Source organism: Anolis sagrei, chromosome 4, assembly GCF_037176765.1.
Source record: "Anolis sagrei isolate rAnoSag1 chromosome 4, rAnoSag1.mat, whole genome shotgun sequence".
Classification (NCBI taxonomy): domain Eukaryota; kingdom Metazoa; phylum Chordata; class Lepidosauria; order Squamata; family Dactyloidae; genus Anolis; species Anolis sagrei.
In genome coordinates this window covers 130,171,423-130,190,214 of record NC_090024.1, presented here as the reverse complement: position 1 = coordinate 130,190,214, position 18,792 = coordinate 130,171,423, and the positions used below count along the sequence as shown (strand labels likewise).

The following is an 18,792-nucleotide window of genomic DNA, read 5'->3' as shown; positions in this document are numbered from 1 at the left end:
TCCAAGCTACTTTATGGATAGCTCGAGTGGTCCCTTACCAGACAAGATTTCTGTAGATCTGCGAAGCTGAAAGGTGTCCTTTAGTTTTACTCCACGAAGGCTGTAGGAACTGTCCTGTTGCCCCAGCAAAGGCTGGCTGTACTCCCCCAGCAAAACTGGAACTATCCCTTTACTCCCCCAGCAGAGCTGTGAGTAGTGAAGCCTTTGTGCAGGTGGGATAGAGAAACCCACACGCCCTGCTGTTAGGCTCCAAACAGTGAGACTAAACAAAAGTCCTCCTTTGCCTCCAAAACCCTGGGGAAAGGGCAGATCTAGAGACTCTAACAATGATTGCCAGGTTGCTAGCCCTATGACTGCAACCTGGGGAAGCTACCTGATTGCAAAATGCATGGCTTAAATAAATTCATACAAACTAGCAGTGCAAGAAAAAGAGGTTCAAATCTCCTGGCACTGCCATGCCAGCACAATGACAGTTATATGTTAATGATGGTGCCATTGTGAGAATTCATCAGACAAAAACATTGGGTAACAGCCTCCTAAAAAAGAAGATTGATATTGGCATCTGTCTGCTTGAAACAGTCGTATTCCATAGCATCATATTTTTAAGTGTTATCTGTGAGAGATCTATCTATATTGAGTAATCAATCTGTTATCTTTAAATAGAGACCCCATTAGCCCTACACTGAAATGTAGCAAACAAAATATTAAACTAATGGAAGAATAATTAAATTAAGAAATTATGCAGTAGTTAAATATGTATAAGAAAAATAATAAAGCCTGTCAAACTTATTTGGCTTTTAAATTCTGCTTTCATCTTAAATGTATAAAAGTTTAGCAATCTAAATATGTTTTATTCTAAACATATTTAGATTTTCAACTGTATCAAACTCTTCTGGTTCTGGAAATTAACAAACTTTTTAATGTTCTCAATTCAATAATCCACCCTTTTCAGATTAAATGTACATTCAACTGTGAAAGCTGTTCAGCAGTGGAACTCTCTGCCCTGGAGTGTGCTAGAGGCTCCTTCTTTGGAAGCTTTTAAACAGAGGCTGGGTGGCCATCTGTCGGGGGTGCTTTGAATGCAATATTCCTGCTTCTTGGCAGGGGGTTAGACTGGATGGCCCATGAGGTCTCTTCCAACTCTATGATTCTATGATTCAACACTTTTATTTGGCAATTCCAAACTTCCTGGTATATCAAAGACAGGGAGGAAATGTTATGTTAGTGTTCCAAAATATCACTTGACTGTAGAATCAACTATATTAAACATCCGACTTTATATATCAAAATAATGGCTGTATTCTCACACAAACACTAATAAGTTTACTAGAGTTTAATTTAATTTTCTTGAGCCCACGGGATATTTTTCTAACCATGTCAATACAACCCACACAAGATGAAGCTCCTTGATGATAGTGTATGTATTTCAACCACATTTTATGCTACAGAAAAAGTGTATAGGACAAGATGTAACCACAAATATTTTCATCACAATTCAGAAAAGAGTACTATACTTTATGAGCATTACATAAAGCTGTGCATAGGTCATACAGGGCCATTGTAGACAGTTTAGTCCCAATAAATGTTATGCAGGAAGTGAAAATAGATAAGTGACAGGTTGCTAAAGAAGTCATGCTGTTTGGTCTGATTATCTCCCCCGACTCCATCCCCGTCTCCGTTTCCAAATGTTTTTACAGGTATTTTGAAAATGTGCAATGCCATCGTCTACATATTCCACTGTTGTCCTGCTGAAATTGTAATTTCCGTGTGATACAACTCCTTCGTGCTAATCACCTGGTTGACCTTGCTCCAAACAATAACCAAAATTGCAATATGTCAATTCAATTAATTAATAAAATGGTTAAAATACAGAGATGTAAACTCAAACTACCATTACTTACCGGTACTTGTTGCAAACTTCAGAATTCAAACTTGGCCATGTCTACATAACTAATTATTACAAGATTAATTGTGTGCCACCACTTTCCCACACTGAGTATATTTTTGAGTGATCTCTTATATAGCAAAGGCTATTATATGCCAGTTTCTTTAAGATGGCACAATATACACTGAGTATCACCAGAGATTGGTACAAACAATAATTCACCAGATGCAAGTGCTGGCATTAAATTGCTATGTTGTACCAATGTTTTGAGATAGCAATATATGAATAGAATCTCCGAAGCATTTAAATTTAAAAAAACTTCACTTTTATTTCCATCCTTGTTGTTGAAACTGCTTTTTTCAAACTGGCACCCCCTCAGATGAGGAAGGCTACAGTTTCTTTCATCCACAGCCAATTTGATCACTCTTCTATTGGATGTGGTTGGTGAGAGCTGTAGTCCAAAACCTAGAATGTAGAGGCCATTAGGTTGGAGAAAACTGGTCTGTATGATCAGAGACTTAGGCTGCATCTACACTACCCTATATCCCAGGATAGGCCTGTTCAATGCATGGTTCTAAATGGTTCTAAAGTACTTACGAAACTAAAGTTCTGGTGGTGAAAATTTCAGAACTCTTTCAAAATTTAATTATTATTTCAATATTGGCGATTTTTATGACAGAACCAACTAGGAACTGCCATTTATAATGAAATTTTGAGGGTTTTGTTAGAGTTCTGAAATTTTCACCACCAGAACTTTAGTTTTGTAAGTACTTTAGGACCATTTAGAACCATGCATTGAACAGGCCTATCCCAGGATCTGATCCCAGATTATGTACTTTGAACTGACAGTCTATACCAGGGGTCCACAAACTTTTTAAACAGAGAGCCAAGTCACAGTCCCTCAAACTATTGGAGGGCCGGATTATAATTTGAAAAAAAAAAAACATGAATGAATTCCTATGCACACTGCACATATCTTATTTGTAGTGCAAAAAACCACTTAAATGCAATACAATAATTAAAATGAAGAACAATTTTAATAAATATAAACTTATTAGTATTTCATTGGGGAGTGTGGGCCTAGTTTTGGCTGATGAGATAGGATTGTTGTTGTTGTTACGTGCTTTCAAGTTGTTTCAGACTTAGGTTGACACTGAGCGAGGGCCAGATAAATGACGAGGGCCGTATCCAGCCCCTGGGCCTTAGTTTGAGGACCCCTGGTCTATACTGTCAGATAATCTAGGAAAAACCTATAATCTGGGATCAGATCCTGGAATATAGTGCAGTGTGGATGCAGCCTTATTTGCTAATGATGGATGATAAGTACAGGTTACCACATTATCTACTTCTCATAGGATACTTCAAACAGAGGGGACAAGGTCGTGTATTACATTCTTCTTCTAGGATGGTCAGATCAAGGATGCATAGAAGAATTTAGTCAGTTTAGTCTTGCGGGGGTAAATAGTTATCATCTGTTATGTTTAATAGGAGTGACTAGTGTAGCCCTTCAAACTTTGTGTTCTTGCCTCTTTCTGCAATCGTGTCAGAGATGGAAAGAGGGGCAGAAATGTGAGGAGAGGGTAAAACAATCATCTGGAAAGAAGAACAGAGAGACCAAACAGCATGAGAAAGACACTGAACAATAGCCTTTGAACATCTGAAGCCTGGAATACACATCAGAAAAGCCAGCAAGTAAGATAAATGTCACAAAGTAGTAGCTGATAATTGGAGTAAACAATGGCCCTGTTTGTAATCAGGAGTATCAAGGCCCAGCACAGCTCTGCTACATTGCTACTTTATGAACTCCTGATATATGTTAGAACGCACAAATCTGGGAAGAGAATCCTTCTCCATCAGCATGAAGATCTTCTTCTGAGCCAGGTCAAAAGTACTCTCAGATGGTTCCACCAGATTCTTCATGGTCACAGACTTGGTGAAATGATCAATGTTTACCTGGTAAAAGGAAAACAGAAAATATCCCAGTGGGAATGGCACCAATAATTTTTTTTCACAGCAAGGCAGCTACCAAAAATATACTTTATTGCAAAATTGCCAATATCTTTCTTCCAGTGAAGACAATCTGGAGCTGCGTTTGTTAAATACAGCCAGGTAAAACCTGTGCATATATTATAGCTGAAATAAATATGCATGCAATATCTCAGTAACAAATTTAAACTAGCGAAATATGTGTATTTGTAGGGGAAAATGGGATGTAAACTCCAGATGCGGAAACATACAAAGTAGTTATAGGGCCAGTTTATCTGTGGCGCAGCTGGCTGGGAGACAGCTGCATTAAGATCACTACTGACCAAAAGGACATGAGTTCGAAGCTAACCCGGGTTGCAGTGAGCTTCCGACCAATTTTGTGTAGCTTGCTATCGACCTTTGCAGCCCGAAAGACAGTTGTATCTGTCAAGTAGGAAATTTAGGTACTGCTTATGCGGGGAGGCAAATTTAACTAATTTACGAGGCCATAAAAATCTCCAGAAAGCATGCAAAGAATGAGGAAGTACTTCATCAGTGTCGGTGAAGGGACAGATTCCCTGGTGGCCAGAATACCTTCAAGAAAAGCTGGAATGTTAAATTGCCTCTGTGTCTGTCTATATACGTTGTGTGTGTATGGCATTGAATGTTTGCCATGTATATGTACATTGTAATCCGCCCTGAGTCCCCTGTGAGGTGAGAAGGGTGGAATATAAATACTGTAAAAAGAATAAATTAAATAAATCTGGGCCTCCCTTGCTGCAATCAAGCACTGAGAAGCTGGGTTTTTTTACCAGCATCTCCCACCAGAGGATGTAGGGGGGAAAAAATCTGTGGATTGGCTTGATTCACACCTAGAAGATCTTTGTGATCATCTTATCAGCTTCCAGTCAGTATGTAGGATACCGGTATAGGCACTCTGAAGTAAACTGGATCACTTAACTCCCTAAATTCCATACAAGATAGGTTCTGTAGGGTTTTTTTCCCCTTAAGTTTAATTTGTTTGAAAGTAAGATATTGTACATTTTAAGTGTAACTCCATATATATATATATATATATATATATATATATAGCATAGGGAAGGGTTAACACCCCTGTGATGTTTGTTTTGTTGTTATGCCCCTGCTCAGAATATTTCATCTCACTTTTTGTCCTGTGAAAATTGGATTTTGAAAAATTTGCTTTACTTGGAAACAAGGTTTGGTGATAAAGCTTCAGTTGAGACACCTTTTTCCCATGATAACTTTTGCAGAAGTGAATTTCCCTTCCTAGGGGTAGATTAGGATATTAGAGGCAAAGATGAAGTATTTTGACCACATAATGAGAAGACAGGAAAGCTTAGAGAAGACAATGATGCTGGGGAAAATGGAAGGGAAAAGGAAGAGGGGCCGACCAAGGACAACATGGATGGATGGCATCCTTGAAGTGACTGGATTGACCTTGAAGGAGCTGGGGATGGTGATGGCCAACAGGGAGCTCTGTCATGGGCTGGTTCATGAAGTCACGAAGAGTCTGAAGCAACTGAACGAACAAACAACAGCAGGGGTAGATTTCCCCTCTCTTCTGTTGTCTCACCCCCCCCCCCTTCTTAACTATGTTTGTAAGTTTGATGTTTGTAACTTGGGGAGTGCCTGTATTTTGAAGTCATGGATGGTAGAAGCCATGGATACAGAATCTGTGGATCCGGAGAGCCCGACTGTATAGTAATTAATTCTGAATTTGCATCTATACATATAAATTAGCACACAGATTTAGTATGACACCTTTCCACAACTCTTAGCATGCAACCAGTAGATGTTTTCCCTTTCAAGGCAACTGACCTCTTTAGGAGCCTCACTCTGGATGAATTCTTCATAAATTTTCTTGGCCTTTTCAGTCATTTTAGAAGGAATTTTTATTTTCTTATACTCTTCACAAGCAATCCAGAATTCAATGTTCTCCTCACTGAACTCAGACTTGAGGAAGTTCTGGAAGCTGGCAAGCCCATCTGCAAAGACAAAGATTGGGAAATGTTCCACATTTTGAATGATAAATTTATCACATGAGAAGGAGCAAGGGAGACATGAAATGAAAATGGAAATCAGAACACTGTTGTTCGACTCCTAAATCACTTTCTATTTGATTGAATATGCAAATAATTATTGCTATTCTGGAAGAACATAGTTCTACCCTAATTTTCTGTTTGATTTCCAAATCAATGGAGGCAAGTTTCTTTGGGAGAAGGATACAACGGTAAGAATGGTAAGGGGGGAAAAAGCTGGAGCTGCAGGGTTACAACCTCCTTCCCCTATATATATGGTTTTATAGGAATGTGGTGTTCTGTGCCCAAAAATGATGCCATTGTGGCGCAGTGAGTTAAAGCACTGAGCTGCTGAGCTTGTTGACCAAAAGGTCGCAGGTTCGATTCTGGGGAGCGGCATGAGCTTCCGCTGTCAGCCCAAGTTTCTGCCAACCTAGCAGTTCGAAAACATGCAAATGTGAGTAGATCAATAGGTACCGCTCTGGTGGGAAGCTAACTGCACTCTATACAGTCATGCTGGCCACTTGACCTTGGAGGTGTCTATGGACAATGCCGGCTCTTCGGCTTAGAAATGGAGATGAGCACCACCCCCCAGAGTCAGACATGACTGGACTTAATGTCAGGGGACAACTTTTACCTACCTTTTACCTTTGATGTTGTTATATGTTATTTGAGGATTAAAAGATAATCCTATGCCTTTGGGGCATTTAGTATGTAGGACTCTGCATCAAAATAAGTTGGGGAGTCCAATTACTCCAGGAATCCTTAACTACAAATAATTAATACCACTAACTTATTTGTATTTATTTATTTACTACATTTATATACCCTTCTCAGCCCGCAGGCAACTCAGGGCGGTTTACAGTCAATATCAAAGACATAAAATACAATTAAAAACAGTCAATTTAGGTATAAAACCAGATAAAACAATCAATATCAATAAAAACATATATCAGTTTGAGTCTCCTAGTTAAAAGCATTATCCAATATCGTCATCAAGTCGTACATACAGTTATTACAATTTCAAAGATATCGTTTAATCTATATATAGCCATGCATCCTCACATTACAAGAGCAAGTATTCCCAATGATATAAGAACATCGTGGCAGACTTACAGGGATTCTGAAGGAGTTTCTCCAGAGAGTTGCGCCACTGCCAAGCCTCCTCAGCAGAAGGTCTGAAAAGATGAGAGAAAATACCAATGATCCCATTAAATTAAATAACAAAAAAACTATAATTGAAAACATAAATCACTGATCAATTCTGTTTCCCCAGTTTACGACAATTCATTTACCTGCCTTATTTGGTGGAATGAAATGAGGAAGAAAGTAACTGCCGTCAGGCCCGTAGCCAGGATTTCGTTTGGGGTGTGTGTGTGAATTTTTTTTGGGGGGGGGGGATTCAGGGGTGGGGCTGAGTTTCGGGGGGGGGGGGGCTGAGTCTGAGTGAAAGAGGGTCTAGCCTAGCAAACCTTTTGTATCATTACCCCAATACCCCCATGCATATGGGATATATTGAGTATGGTGATCATATCATGATATGAATAAACATAACAGTTTAAGTAATGCACCAGTAAGGCCTTTTCACGAACCACCATGAGAATTTCGGGGGGGGGGGGGGGCTGAAGCCCCCCGAGGCCCCCCCCCCCGGCTACATGCCTGACTGCCGTGTTACCGAAAGGAGGAGTTTTCTTTTATTTAAATAGGGGTTTCATCACATTTAATAATATCAGTGTTTCTACACATTTAAGAAACAGCTACCGATGGAGCCCATCACATGATGCAAGCTTGTACCATGAGTTCCAGGTATTTTACAGTTTCTAAACTATCTGTTTTTCCTACATTTCCTAAGTCAATTGGCAATCAACTGCTTTTTCAATTCTCCATGTAGATACATGTAAAAACCTCCAATTTAATGTGTGATGGGAATTCCTCCTTGCCCACTTGTAAACATGATGACATCATCATTGAGGGAGGATCTGAGATGAGCAGTTTTGATTCCTTTTTTCTGCCATTACCATTTGGGATCCAGGGGGAAGGAACGGTAATTTATATCTCTTTTTAAACGTGAATAGATAAATAGACTTACCTTTTGACATGAGTGCCATCTGTACCTATAAAGAGAAAATGTAATATCCAAAGAAAACAGGAGATGAGACAGTGGGAGGTGAAATATGTCTCTTGTGTGATGAGAAGGCACACTATTACTACACTTTGTTGAAACTGTGAAGTTGCTTTAAAAATAACTTTGAAAAATCTTACAGAGGATGAGAATTGCAGGTATAATAGAATTATTGAGTTGGAAGAACCCACACGGGCAATCCAGTCCAATCTCCTGCCATGCAGGAAAAGCACAATCAAAGCAGTTCCAGCAGATGACCATTCAGCCTGTGTTTAAAAAACTCTTGAAAAGCTCTTAATGTCAGGAAGCTCTTTCTAATCATTAAGTGAAATCTCCTTTCCTGTCATTGAAACCCATTACTTTGAGTCCTAGTCTCCAGGACAGCAGAAAACAAGTCTTTTGCCTCTTCCTTATGACATCCTTAAACATGTAAATGAGAACATGTAAATCTTACTGGTCAAGAATTAAAATCTAGTAAGGTTGGGAAGGATAAGATTAGAAGCAGAAATGACAACTACATTTGAAACAGCATCCCATGCACTCACAGCCTATCTATCCTGTTCCAGCCTTCTTGTTTTCAATTGAACGACTGAAGAAAAAATTGCTTAATTTCAACCCTGATTTCTGACTCTAGGAGATGGCTGGCACTTCTCCATTCCTCATTCCAACACAATCCACATAAAGTCAAATCTTGGCCACCTCATTTGTAGTTCATGTCATGTAGTTTTGACAAATGTAGTCTAAGATTACATGTTGCTTGAAGTCTCTTGTTGAAGTTGGAAAAGTTTAATAGAGAACAAATGTGGAAACTCGAGGGAGATGGAGAAGGGCGAATGGAGATGTCGTGCAGGCCCTGATAAAGGAAAACACAGAGAAGAGCTGGGAGGAAAGTGTGAGTGAAGACAGAAGGCTGGAAAGATAGGTGCAAGTAATTGTTGAAAGAGACTGTTATGGAAGAAGCAAAGGGGGTTGACTTTGAATACTCTCAATTTTTTTAAAGAGAGGGCCAGGTCACAGTCCCTCAAACTGTTGGAGGGCCGGATTATAATTTGGAAAAAGCATGAATGAATTCCTATGCATGCTGCACATATCTTATTTGTAGTGCAAAAACACTTAAAAACAATAAAGTTTTAACAAATATAAATTTATTAGTATTTCAATAGGACACATGGGCCTGCTTTAGGCTGATGAGATAGGATTGTTGTTGTTGTTGTTGTTGTTGTTGTGTGCTTTCAAGTCGTTTTAGACTTAGGTTGACCCTGAGCGAGGGCTGGGTAAATGACCTTGGAGGGCCGTAACTGGCCCCCGGGCCTTAGTTTGTGGACCCCTGGTCTAAGCAGACAATTCAGGGACATGATTCTTCAATTGCAATCTTTATTTTCCAGCCAACAGGAGAGGCCAGTGAAAAATTCCAGGATAAACAGGCAGATGAACACTTAGCAGTTGCAATGTGAGTAATGGCTTGCATAAAACAAAAGGCTTTGAATAAGAAATTATAGTAGCTGGGCTTGGCTTGTACACTAGCTTTATCTAGTGTCTTCTTGTATTAAAATTTCATTATGCTGAAGAGCACCAAAATAAAGACCTTGTTATTTCTCGTAAATTTTGTGCCTCCATAAGTATGCAGGCCATAGTTTCCAGGTTCCCTTTTCTATAAAGGAGGGCCAACCTACAACATTTAGTCTTGATTCTCAGTAAAAAAAGACTGTCTGACATGGTAGACCAGGGGTCCTCAAACTAAGGCCTGGGAGCCAGATACGGCCCTCCAAGGTCATTTACCTGGCCCTCACTCAGGGTCAAACTAAGTGTGAAATGACTTGAAAGCAATCAACAACAACAACAACAACAACAATCCTATCTCATCAGCCAAATGCAGGCCCACTCTTCCCATTGAAATACTAATAAGTTTATATTTGTTCAAATTGTTCTTCATTTTAATTACTGTATTGTTTTAAGTGATTTTTTTGCACTACAAATAAGATATGTACAGTGTGCATAGGAATTCATTCATGTTTTTTTCTTCAAATTATAATCTGGCCCTCCAATAGTTTGAGGGACTATGACCTGGCCCTCTGTTTAAAATGTCTGAGGACACCTGTGGTAGACCATACTAGGAGTACTGCTGCTGCTGTTGTCACCATAGCCTCTTGCCTCATTGTTGTTGTTCATTCGTTCAGTTGTTTCCGACTCTTTGTGTCCTCATGGACCAACCCACGCAGAGCTCCCTGTCGGCCATCACCACCCACAGCTCCTTCAAGGTCAAGCCAGTTACTTCAAGGATGCCATCCATCCATCTTGCCCTTGGTCGGCCCCTCTTCCTTTTGCTTTCCACTTTCCCCAGCATCATTGTCTTATCTAGGCTTTGCTGTCTCCTCATTATGTGGCCAAAGTACTTCATCTTTGCCTCTAATATCCTTTCCTCCAATGAGCAGTCGGGCTTTATTTCCTGGAGATGGACTGGTTGGATCTTCTCGCAGTCCAAGGTACTCTCAGAACTTCCCTCCAATTTTCCTCGCATTCCAAGGCACCAACAGAACTTTCCTCCAGCATCTATCTTCTTTCGCTCAGCCTTCCCTATGGTCCAGCTCTCACATCCGTAGGTTACTACGGGGAATACCATTGCTTTAACTATCATTGCCAGTGTGATGTCTCTACTCTTCACTATTTTATCAAGACTGGTAAGAGCTCAGAATCCCATCACCTTGGGAAAGTGGTGCCATGGTGGGTCAAACATTATCTCCACTGTAGTGGAGGTAGTGAAAAAATGCTCTATTTCCAAAAGATCAGAGGAACTCTGCTTTGACAATGTGAAACGTCTGCTTCCACTCCTATGATATATGGATGAGGTTCACAGCAAATTGGCAATGTTCTGCCTAATTTGTTGCAAATGGTTATCAAAAGGGAAAATGCACCGTCTATCTAATTTATGATGGTTAAATGCATGCTAATAACAGCTGAGCTGATCGCTAGGCAATCTTCAGATCAGCTCATCTGCAGAGCCTTGTTTTAGTATAATTGGAAACAGATCCAGGGACAAGACGCCAGGAGGTTTCCCCTCTCCCACTGAGGCCACTGTTTTCCCTGACAGGATCAGATGCTACTGGTTGTTCATTTTGTTCCAGTTCTTGGAACAGATTTGCTTTTGGTATAGATCGGGGACTGTTTTCTCACAGATTAAAATGACAGTGATGAATGTGGTTAATCAAGCTCGTTTTGCTCTAGGCTTCAGAACAAGCACAACCTTAACTATCTTCTCAAACCCTCTGTCGGTTTACTCTGGAAATTAATTTAATTGAAAAGGACAGACAGAGTCAATCTTACAGACAGGAATCATCTCAAATGCACTGAAAATAATGTAATCTCCTTGGAATTAGCTGGAAATAGAAATAACTTTCAGGCAGGTTTTGTTTTCCTGTTTGAAAAATGAACTTTTTCATATCTCATCAGGGCCTCTAATTTCCTGTTTAAATTCTTATTTCTCAACCCTACTAATTTCTTCTTTAACCAGTAAATGGAAAAGCAGTAAAAGCATGGGAAGTAACTCTCTGAATTTTCTTTCCCACTGTATGGATAGGGTCAGTGCGACCTAATGATGGAGTTAGACAACAAGCAATGCCCTCTTGCACATTTTCTAATCCTGGCAGAGAGATTAATCACTGCTTTTTATGCTAATTTACCAGAGATAATTTTTTGTGGAAATAAAATGAAAAGGAACATTTAACACACTCGAGCAGACATTAAACGTGACATTGTTGCTTCCTTTCCAAACCCTGCTTTTCTGTATTTCATAGGTGCCTTGCATACAGATATTTAAATAGGAAAGCTTTCCATTTCCTACATGAATGAAAAAAGCAATTTTAAAGGAGAACGGACATACTTGCCCAACCTCTTTATCATCATACAGAGACCCCTTCGTCATTAGACTGTGGTGAATGATGTTGAACAACCACAGCCACACATAGTGATTTGGGCTAGGAGTCAATTTTGTTATTCCCTCCATAATACTATGTAACAAAATTAGAAAGATTTTTTGATCCTGGTTTGAAAGTGCTATTTCATGTTTAATGGGGCAGAACTCACTTAGGACTTCATCCCACAGGATAAGTAAAGCATCTAGGATCATTAATTTTCCCTTAAGCTCGCAAAGCCCCATTTAGAAATTAAATGGATGATTTCCCTACCCCATCACACCCTTCTCCTTTTCTCCACATTCTGTAGGATTTATCTGCTTGATTTGTTTGATTTCTCTGTTTGATTTGTTTCCCCCACTGTCCCTCCCCCATTTTTGGGGTTTTTATTTACTTATCTCTTTGTAATCTCAGGAGTTCGATTTACAGCCTGAAAAACTCATAACATATTTTACGTTGCAGAATTGAGAACAGGAGGGAGGGGGAAATGAAGCTTTAGATCTCTTATATATCTCTTTCTGCTAGCCTTTTGATAGATAAAACAAAAGCCTGACAGCACAGCAGGAGTTTCAGAGAGGCAATTGAGAAAATAATAGGTAAGTGTTCAAAATGACTTTTACAAGAAGGGAGATAACACAGGAAGAAAGGGGAATGTTGGAAGAGGGGGCTCAGAGACAAGTGCAGGATTTGCATGCTTTACTGTTTTTCTCCTGAATGTTTTGAATATCTATGAATGTTTGCTATACCTCCTCAGTCCCAAAACGGTAATGATGGAAGAAAGGAATCAACACTGTTTATCTTGGCTCCTCCCTCTACAGTTACTTAGAATCATAGAATCATAGAGTTGGTAGTGACCTGGTGGGCCATCCAGTCCAACCCCCTGCCAAGAAGCAGGAAAACTGCATTAAAAGCACCCCAAAAGATGGCCACCCAGCCTCTGTTTAAAAGCCTCCGAAGAAGGAGCCTCCACTACCACCACATAGTACATCATTGTCATGTTTACAAACAGGTGAGGGGGAATTCCCATGACATATTAAATTGGGCATTTTTACACATCTCTACACAGGGAATTGAGAAATAAGTCTCTTGCCAACCGGTTTAAGATTCGTCAGGAAAATCCACACTTTGGAAATGGCTAGATATCTCTACTCCACATTATAAACTTGTGTCGTATGAAGGGTATTGTCTGTAAAAATACTGATTTCATTGCACATGGTGAAGTCCTTTGAAATTAGTTATTATACCCAAAAATTTCAATTTTGTAGCTGCCATTTTAATCCTTTCAATGTGCCATATTTAATCTTTTGTGTAGACCACAAAAACAATGTTTTTCTCAGTTTAATAAACTTTTAATGATAGAACAAATTGCAAAATGACATTTTTAACCCAGGAACAAAAATGGTGTTACATAGTGAAATGTGGGGCTTACATTGCACTTTAATTTTGTTCTCTGGAAATTTGGGAATATTTTGATATTTGTTAATGCAAAGCAAAAAATAGGGAAAGGGCATTTATAATAAAAAAGAAAATTAATGCCACTAACATAGACTTTACATGTATATTTGAATTATAAAATAATTTTAGAAGAGTTACAATATTGCTTTTAGATTAATTATGTTACAATATTGCTTTTAGATTAATTATGTATTATTATTATTATTATTATTATCCTGCTTTATCTCCTCCACAGGGGACTCAATGAATTACCAGAGGGTTTTTAGAGATTGGCTTCTGGTTCTGTTTTTTGCTAACCATTCTACTCTCTGTCCGTTCTCCTCCACTCTGACATCAGGTCCCTCCAGATTCTTCATCTGATTCTAGCTTTCTCCCATACTATCAAGCAACTCCCAAACACTCTCAGAACAAATATTTCTTTAAAAAATCTCCTTCATATGTTGACCTTAGGGTTGCCATAATCAAAAATGACTTGACCACATGCAATACGTAACAGAGATATCTTGGTTCTAAGGCAGGTGTGATAATATAACTTGCAATTCATAGTAGTAATTCTTGTGTTTAATCTATTGTCATGGATTTATAAAATGTCATTAATATGTTGAAATAAGTTCAAGTAAAACGGTGAAACCAAATAGTAGAAAATAGGTTCATGGTGCTGCATGTTAAGTCAATAGTTTTGTTCTTACTTCTGGAGCTTTGCTGGTTTTTCCGGCTTCTCGGAATATGGGATGATCAGGTCTACAGATGAGTCTGGCTTCTGTAACAGTGTGCCCAACTTGGTCTTGATCTCCTTGGCTCTGGAGGGAGAAATTATGCAAAAAATACCTGAGTGAAGTTGACTCTGTGTTCAGTTTTTTTCATGTCAGGAGCAACTTGAGAAACTGCAAATCGCTTCTGGTATGAGAGAATTGACCGTCTGCAAGGACATTTGCCTAGGGAATGCCCAGATGTTTTACCATCCTGTGGGAGGCTTCTCTCATTTCCCCGCAAGAGAAGCTGGAGCTGACAGACGGGAGCTCACCCTACTCCCTGGATTCGAGTCACCAACCTTTTGGTCAGCAGCCCTGCCTGCACAAGAGTTTAACCCATTGCACCACCAGGGGCTCAGTAAATAAGACTTTCTACTTGAATTGAAAGGCATTAGCTGTAATTTGTGAGAGATGCGAGTCAAAACACTTTCCTCCTCCCTTCTGAAATTTAAAAGGAATAGAAATTGTTGTTCCCTTATTTTAAACGAGTTTCATAGAAGCCTCTTGTATTCTCCCCTTTGAGTTCCACCGCACACTTTTCCCTTCAGTCTAATGGGGAAGACGTTGTTGTTGTTTTTAACTAACTTCCCACTCTGTGGTTTGGAATCATGGACAGGACAGATCTGTTCACTGAAGGCATCTCTACCTGGTTTCTAGTGATCCACTCCACCACAGCTCTCCACACCCACTTCATCCCAGAAATAGGAAAGTAACTCAAAATATTTAATTAATAACTTTAAAACTAATTATTCTGACAGTATTAATTTGAATAATTATGAAGTTTATGCAAAAAATCCTGCTTAAGTTGAAATTAAATGCTTGCACTAAAACTATTGCCAGAATGAAGCTGAAGAAGACCACCCATGATTATTCATAATGCTTTATTTTACTACTGATTCCCACAAGCATCCCAGCAGAAGTTCTTGAGTTACTAGCATCAAAATGAAGAACCCCTATGTTGTATCTGGTGTAGATTACAAGAAGACCTCCAGGATGCGCAGAAGACCACCCATCATTCCAAGTTGCCTTCACTACTAGTTGATTTAAAATCAATCTTGGAATTAACTAAACTACCATAATATTTGGTGATACTTTAGGAGTGTCCCTCATTTAGTGAATCAATAAACAAATCAATAACTTAATTCTGGAATTATATTAATGTTGATGTTCTACCTTAATCAAACCACATTAGCTAAAATGTAATGTAATTTTGTTTCCATATCATTACAGTAATTCAATTTTAATTGATGTTGACCTCCATAATTTTCTCTCCCTCTAGCTGAGCTGCAAGTTTCTAAATCTGGATCCAACCATTCCCATCAATCGAGGGATCCTTCTGAGTCGCTTAGCTGGAACAGGACTTAGAAACATCAGGCAGTTCTACACAGACACTATAATCCAGTTTGGAAGTGGATTAAAACAAACTGGTTTTGCTGTGCAGTGCCTACACAAACACCCCAGGAAGCAGTTCGAGACTGATACAGTAACTACAGATTGGAGGCAGACCCAGAAATGCAGCATCCATGTCTAGATAGCCATCAAAAAATGCAGGGTTTTCTTTGTTAACCAGTCTACTGAGATGCGCTGCAGACAATCAACATATATAATCCAGTTTTGAGCCCTGCATCACATATACTCTGATCAGCTGCGGTACATTATGAGTTTTGTTTTGGACTTTCTGTTGAGTTTTTTTAACACCCTGTTTCTGGCTTGATTGATGCTGTAGTGTGCATAGGAGGTTTTGTGGAGACCTCACTCTCAAGTCAGCTTCGAACTGCGTTATAGTGTCTGTGTAGAACCACCCTTTGTATTACAGTTGCTCTTTTCCTTCCTGAATCCTGGACAACTGAGTTTGTAAGTGAAATATACTGCCTCAAAGTGTAATAGGCTGGATGACCATCTGTGGGAAAGGCTTGGATTGTATTTTCCTGGATGGCAGGGGGTTAAACTAGATGGCACTAGTGGTATCTTCCAAATCTATGATTCTATGATCTCAGAAGTGGGGGACTCCTGTTTGATTCCTCGGTTATTTGCCTGTGGTCTCAGGGTTCTGCTTTGCTGCCCCACTCTATTTGACGTCTACATGAAAACACTGATAGATGTTCAATGTATTGTCGAAGGCTTTCATGGCTGGAATCACTGGGTTGTTGTAGGTTTTTTCAGGCTATATGGCCATGTTCTAGAGGCATTCTCTCCTGACGTTTCGCCTGAATCTATGGCAAGCATCCTCAGAGGTAGACCTCACTACCTCTGAGGATGCTTGCCATAGTTGCAGGCGAAACGTCAGGAGAGAATGCCTCTAGAATATGGCCATATAGCCTGAAAAAACCTACAACAATCCACTGATAGATGTTATCTGTATGTGTTTGCCTTCAGCTTACTTCAATGGCTGCAAACTAAGTTCAAATACAAAAATAGTTTAAGCTGAAGGGAAACAGAGAAAGTGGCAGGGAGGAATGAAAAACTGCAGCAGTTTACTTTGCCTGTCTAGTGAGATGGGCAAGATTCTGCCATTATTTTCAGATAATATAGAATTTTCAAGACAGTATTGCTTTATTGTAACTGTGCAATTATAATCCTATCTATAGCAATTTCATTTGGATGCTTTCAGCCTATTTGGAATTGTTCCCAGACTACCTAATCATCACAACCACAGGCATTTTCTTTTCCCAAAGATGCTGACCCTCGGTTTCTTGATATATTTATATTTTTCCTTTCTTTGACTTGTATTCAGTGATTTCCCAGGATTGCTATGTCCATAACCCAGCTTTCTTTTTCTAAACCACAGTCATGTCTGGCATATTATGTTCTAATTATGTGTAAATTTGACTATAAAAGTCCCATAGGATTTTTGCATTAAGGTTTTCTATAACTTCTTCAGGCTTGTATTCCCACCAGTTCTTTTGGGACGAGTATACACACACACACACACACACACAGAGAGAGAGAGAGAGAACAATTTATCATTGCAGCCATTATATTGTTCTTAGGCACCTTCTCCACATCCAGATTATTACTTTGTACTAGGTTATATGGCAGTGTAGACTTAGATAACCCAGTTCAAAGCAGATAATGTGGATATATATTCTTGGTCAGGCATGGACAAATTTTCTGACTTGGGGGGAGGGCATACTAGGACTGGCTGCCTGGTGATGGAAGGATGGAAAGAGAAAGAGGGAGGCAAGGAAGGGAGCGAGGTAAGGAGGAAGTAAAGAGAGAAGGAAGGAATGACAAAAGGGAGGGAGGGACAGAGGGAGGGAAGGATGGAAGGAAGGATGAAAGTGTGGAAGGATGGATGAATGGAAGGAAGGAAAGATGAAAGTGTGGAAGGGAAAGAAGGAAGAAAGAAGGAAGGGAAGGAGGAAGGAAGCAAAAAGAGAAGGGAGGGAGGAAGAGAAGGATGAAAGGAAGGGAAAGAGGAAGGAAAGGATGAAAGGACGGAAGGGAATGGAGAGAGGTGAAAAGAGGGAAGGAAGGAAGGGAAGACAAAAGGGAAGGAGGGAGATGGAGAGAGGGAAGGAGGGAGAGAGGAAGAAGGAAGGGAAGGAGGAAGGAAGGAAAAAGAGAAGGGAGGGAGGAAGAAAGAGAAGGATGGAAGGAAGGGAATGAGGAAGGAAAGAGAGAAGGAAGGAAGGATGAAAGGGCGGAAGGGAATGGAGGGAGGTGAAAAGAGGGAAGGGAGGGAGGGAGGAAAGAGAGAAAGAAAGAAGGAAAGACAAAAGGGAAGGAAGGAGATGGAGAGAGGGAAGGAGGAAGGAAGGAGGAAGGAAACAAAAAGAGAAAGGAGGGAGGAAGAGAAGGATGAAAGGAAGGGAAAGAGGAAGGAAAGGATGAAAGGGCGGAAGGGAATGGAGGGAGGTGAAAAGAGGGAAGGAAGAGAGGGAGGGAGGAAAGAAGGAAGGAAAGACAAAAGGGAAGGAAGGAGATGGAGAGAGGGAAGGAGGGAGGGAGGAAGAAGGAAGGGAAAGAGGAAGGAAAAAGAGAAGGGAGGGAGGAAGAGAAGGATGGAAGGAAGGGAAAGAGGAAGGAAAAAGAGAAGGAAGGAAGGATGAAAGGGCGGAAGGGAATGGAGGGAGGCGAAAAGAGGGAAGGGAGGGAGGGAGGGAGGAAAGAAGGAAGGAAAGACAAAAGGGAAGGAAGGAGATGGAGAGAGGGAAGGAGGGAGGAAGGAAGGAGGAAGGGAAGGAGGAAGGAAGGAAAAAGAGAAGGGAGGGAGGGAGGAAGAGAAGGATGGAAGGAAGGGAAAGAGGAAGGAAAAAAAGAAGGAAGGAAGGATGAAAGGGCGGAAGGGAATGGAGGGAGGCGAAAAGAGGGAAGGGAGGGAAGGAGGAAAGAGAGAAAGAAGGAAAGACAAAAGGGAAGGAAGGAGATGGAGAGAGGGAAGGAGGAAGGAAGAAGGAAATAAGGAAAAAGAGGAGGGAGGAAGGAAGAGAAGGATGAAAGGAAGGAAGGGAAAGAGGAAGGAAAGAGAGAAGAAAGGAAGGATGAAAGGGTGGAAGGGAATGGAGGAAGATGAAAAGAGGGAAGGGAGGGAGGAAAGAGAGAAGGAAGGAAAGACAAAAGGGAAGGAAGGAAGGAGAAAGATGGAGAGAGGGAAGGAGGGAGGAAAGAAGGATGAAAGGGTGGATGGGGAAGGATGGAGGGAGGGAGAAAGAGGAAGGCAAAG

The 18,792-nt window shown here is 40.2% G+C and overlaps 1 protein-coding gene across 1 annotated transcript in view; it reads right to left on the bottom strand.

Moving 5' to 3' along the window:
* Positions 1-1,318: 1,318 nt before the first annotated feature.
* LOC132774346 (regulator of G-protein signaling 5-like) overlaps positions 1,319-18,792 on the bottom strand; it is a 28,576-nt gene continuing 11,102 nt past the window's right edge. The window contains exons 2-5 of the mRNA XM_060774378.2: positions 14,064-14,174; positions 7,006-7,067; positions 5,690-5,856; positions 1,319-3,838 (exon numbers count right to left, since the gene is read on the bottom strand). Coding sequence (XP_060630361.1) covers positions 3,677-3,838; positions 5,690-5,856; positions 7,006-7,067; positions 14,064-14,174 — 502 coding nt within the window. The 3' untranslated portion in view covers positions 1,319-3,676. The remainder of the gene's footprint in view (positions 3,839-5,689; positions 5,857-7,005; positions 7,068-14,063; positions 14,175-18,792) is intronic.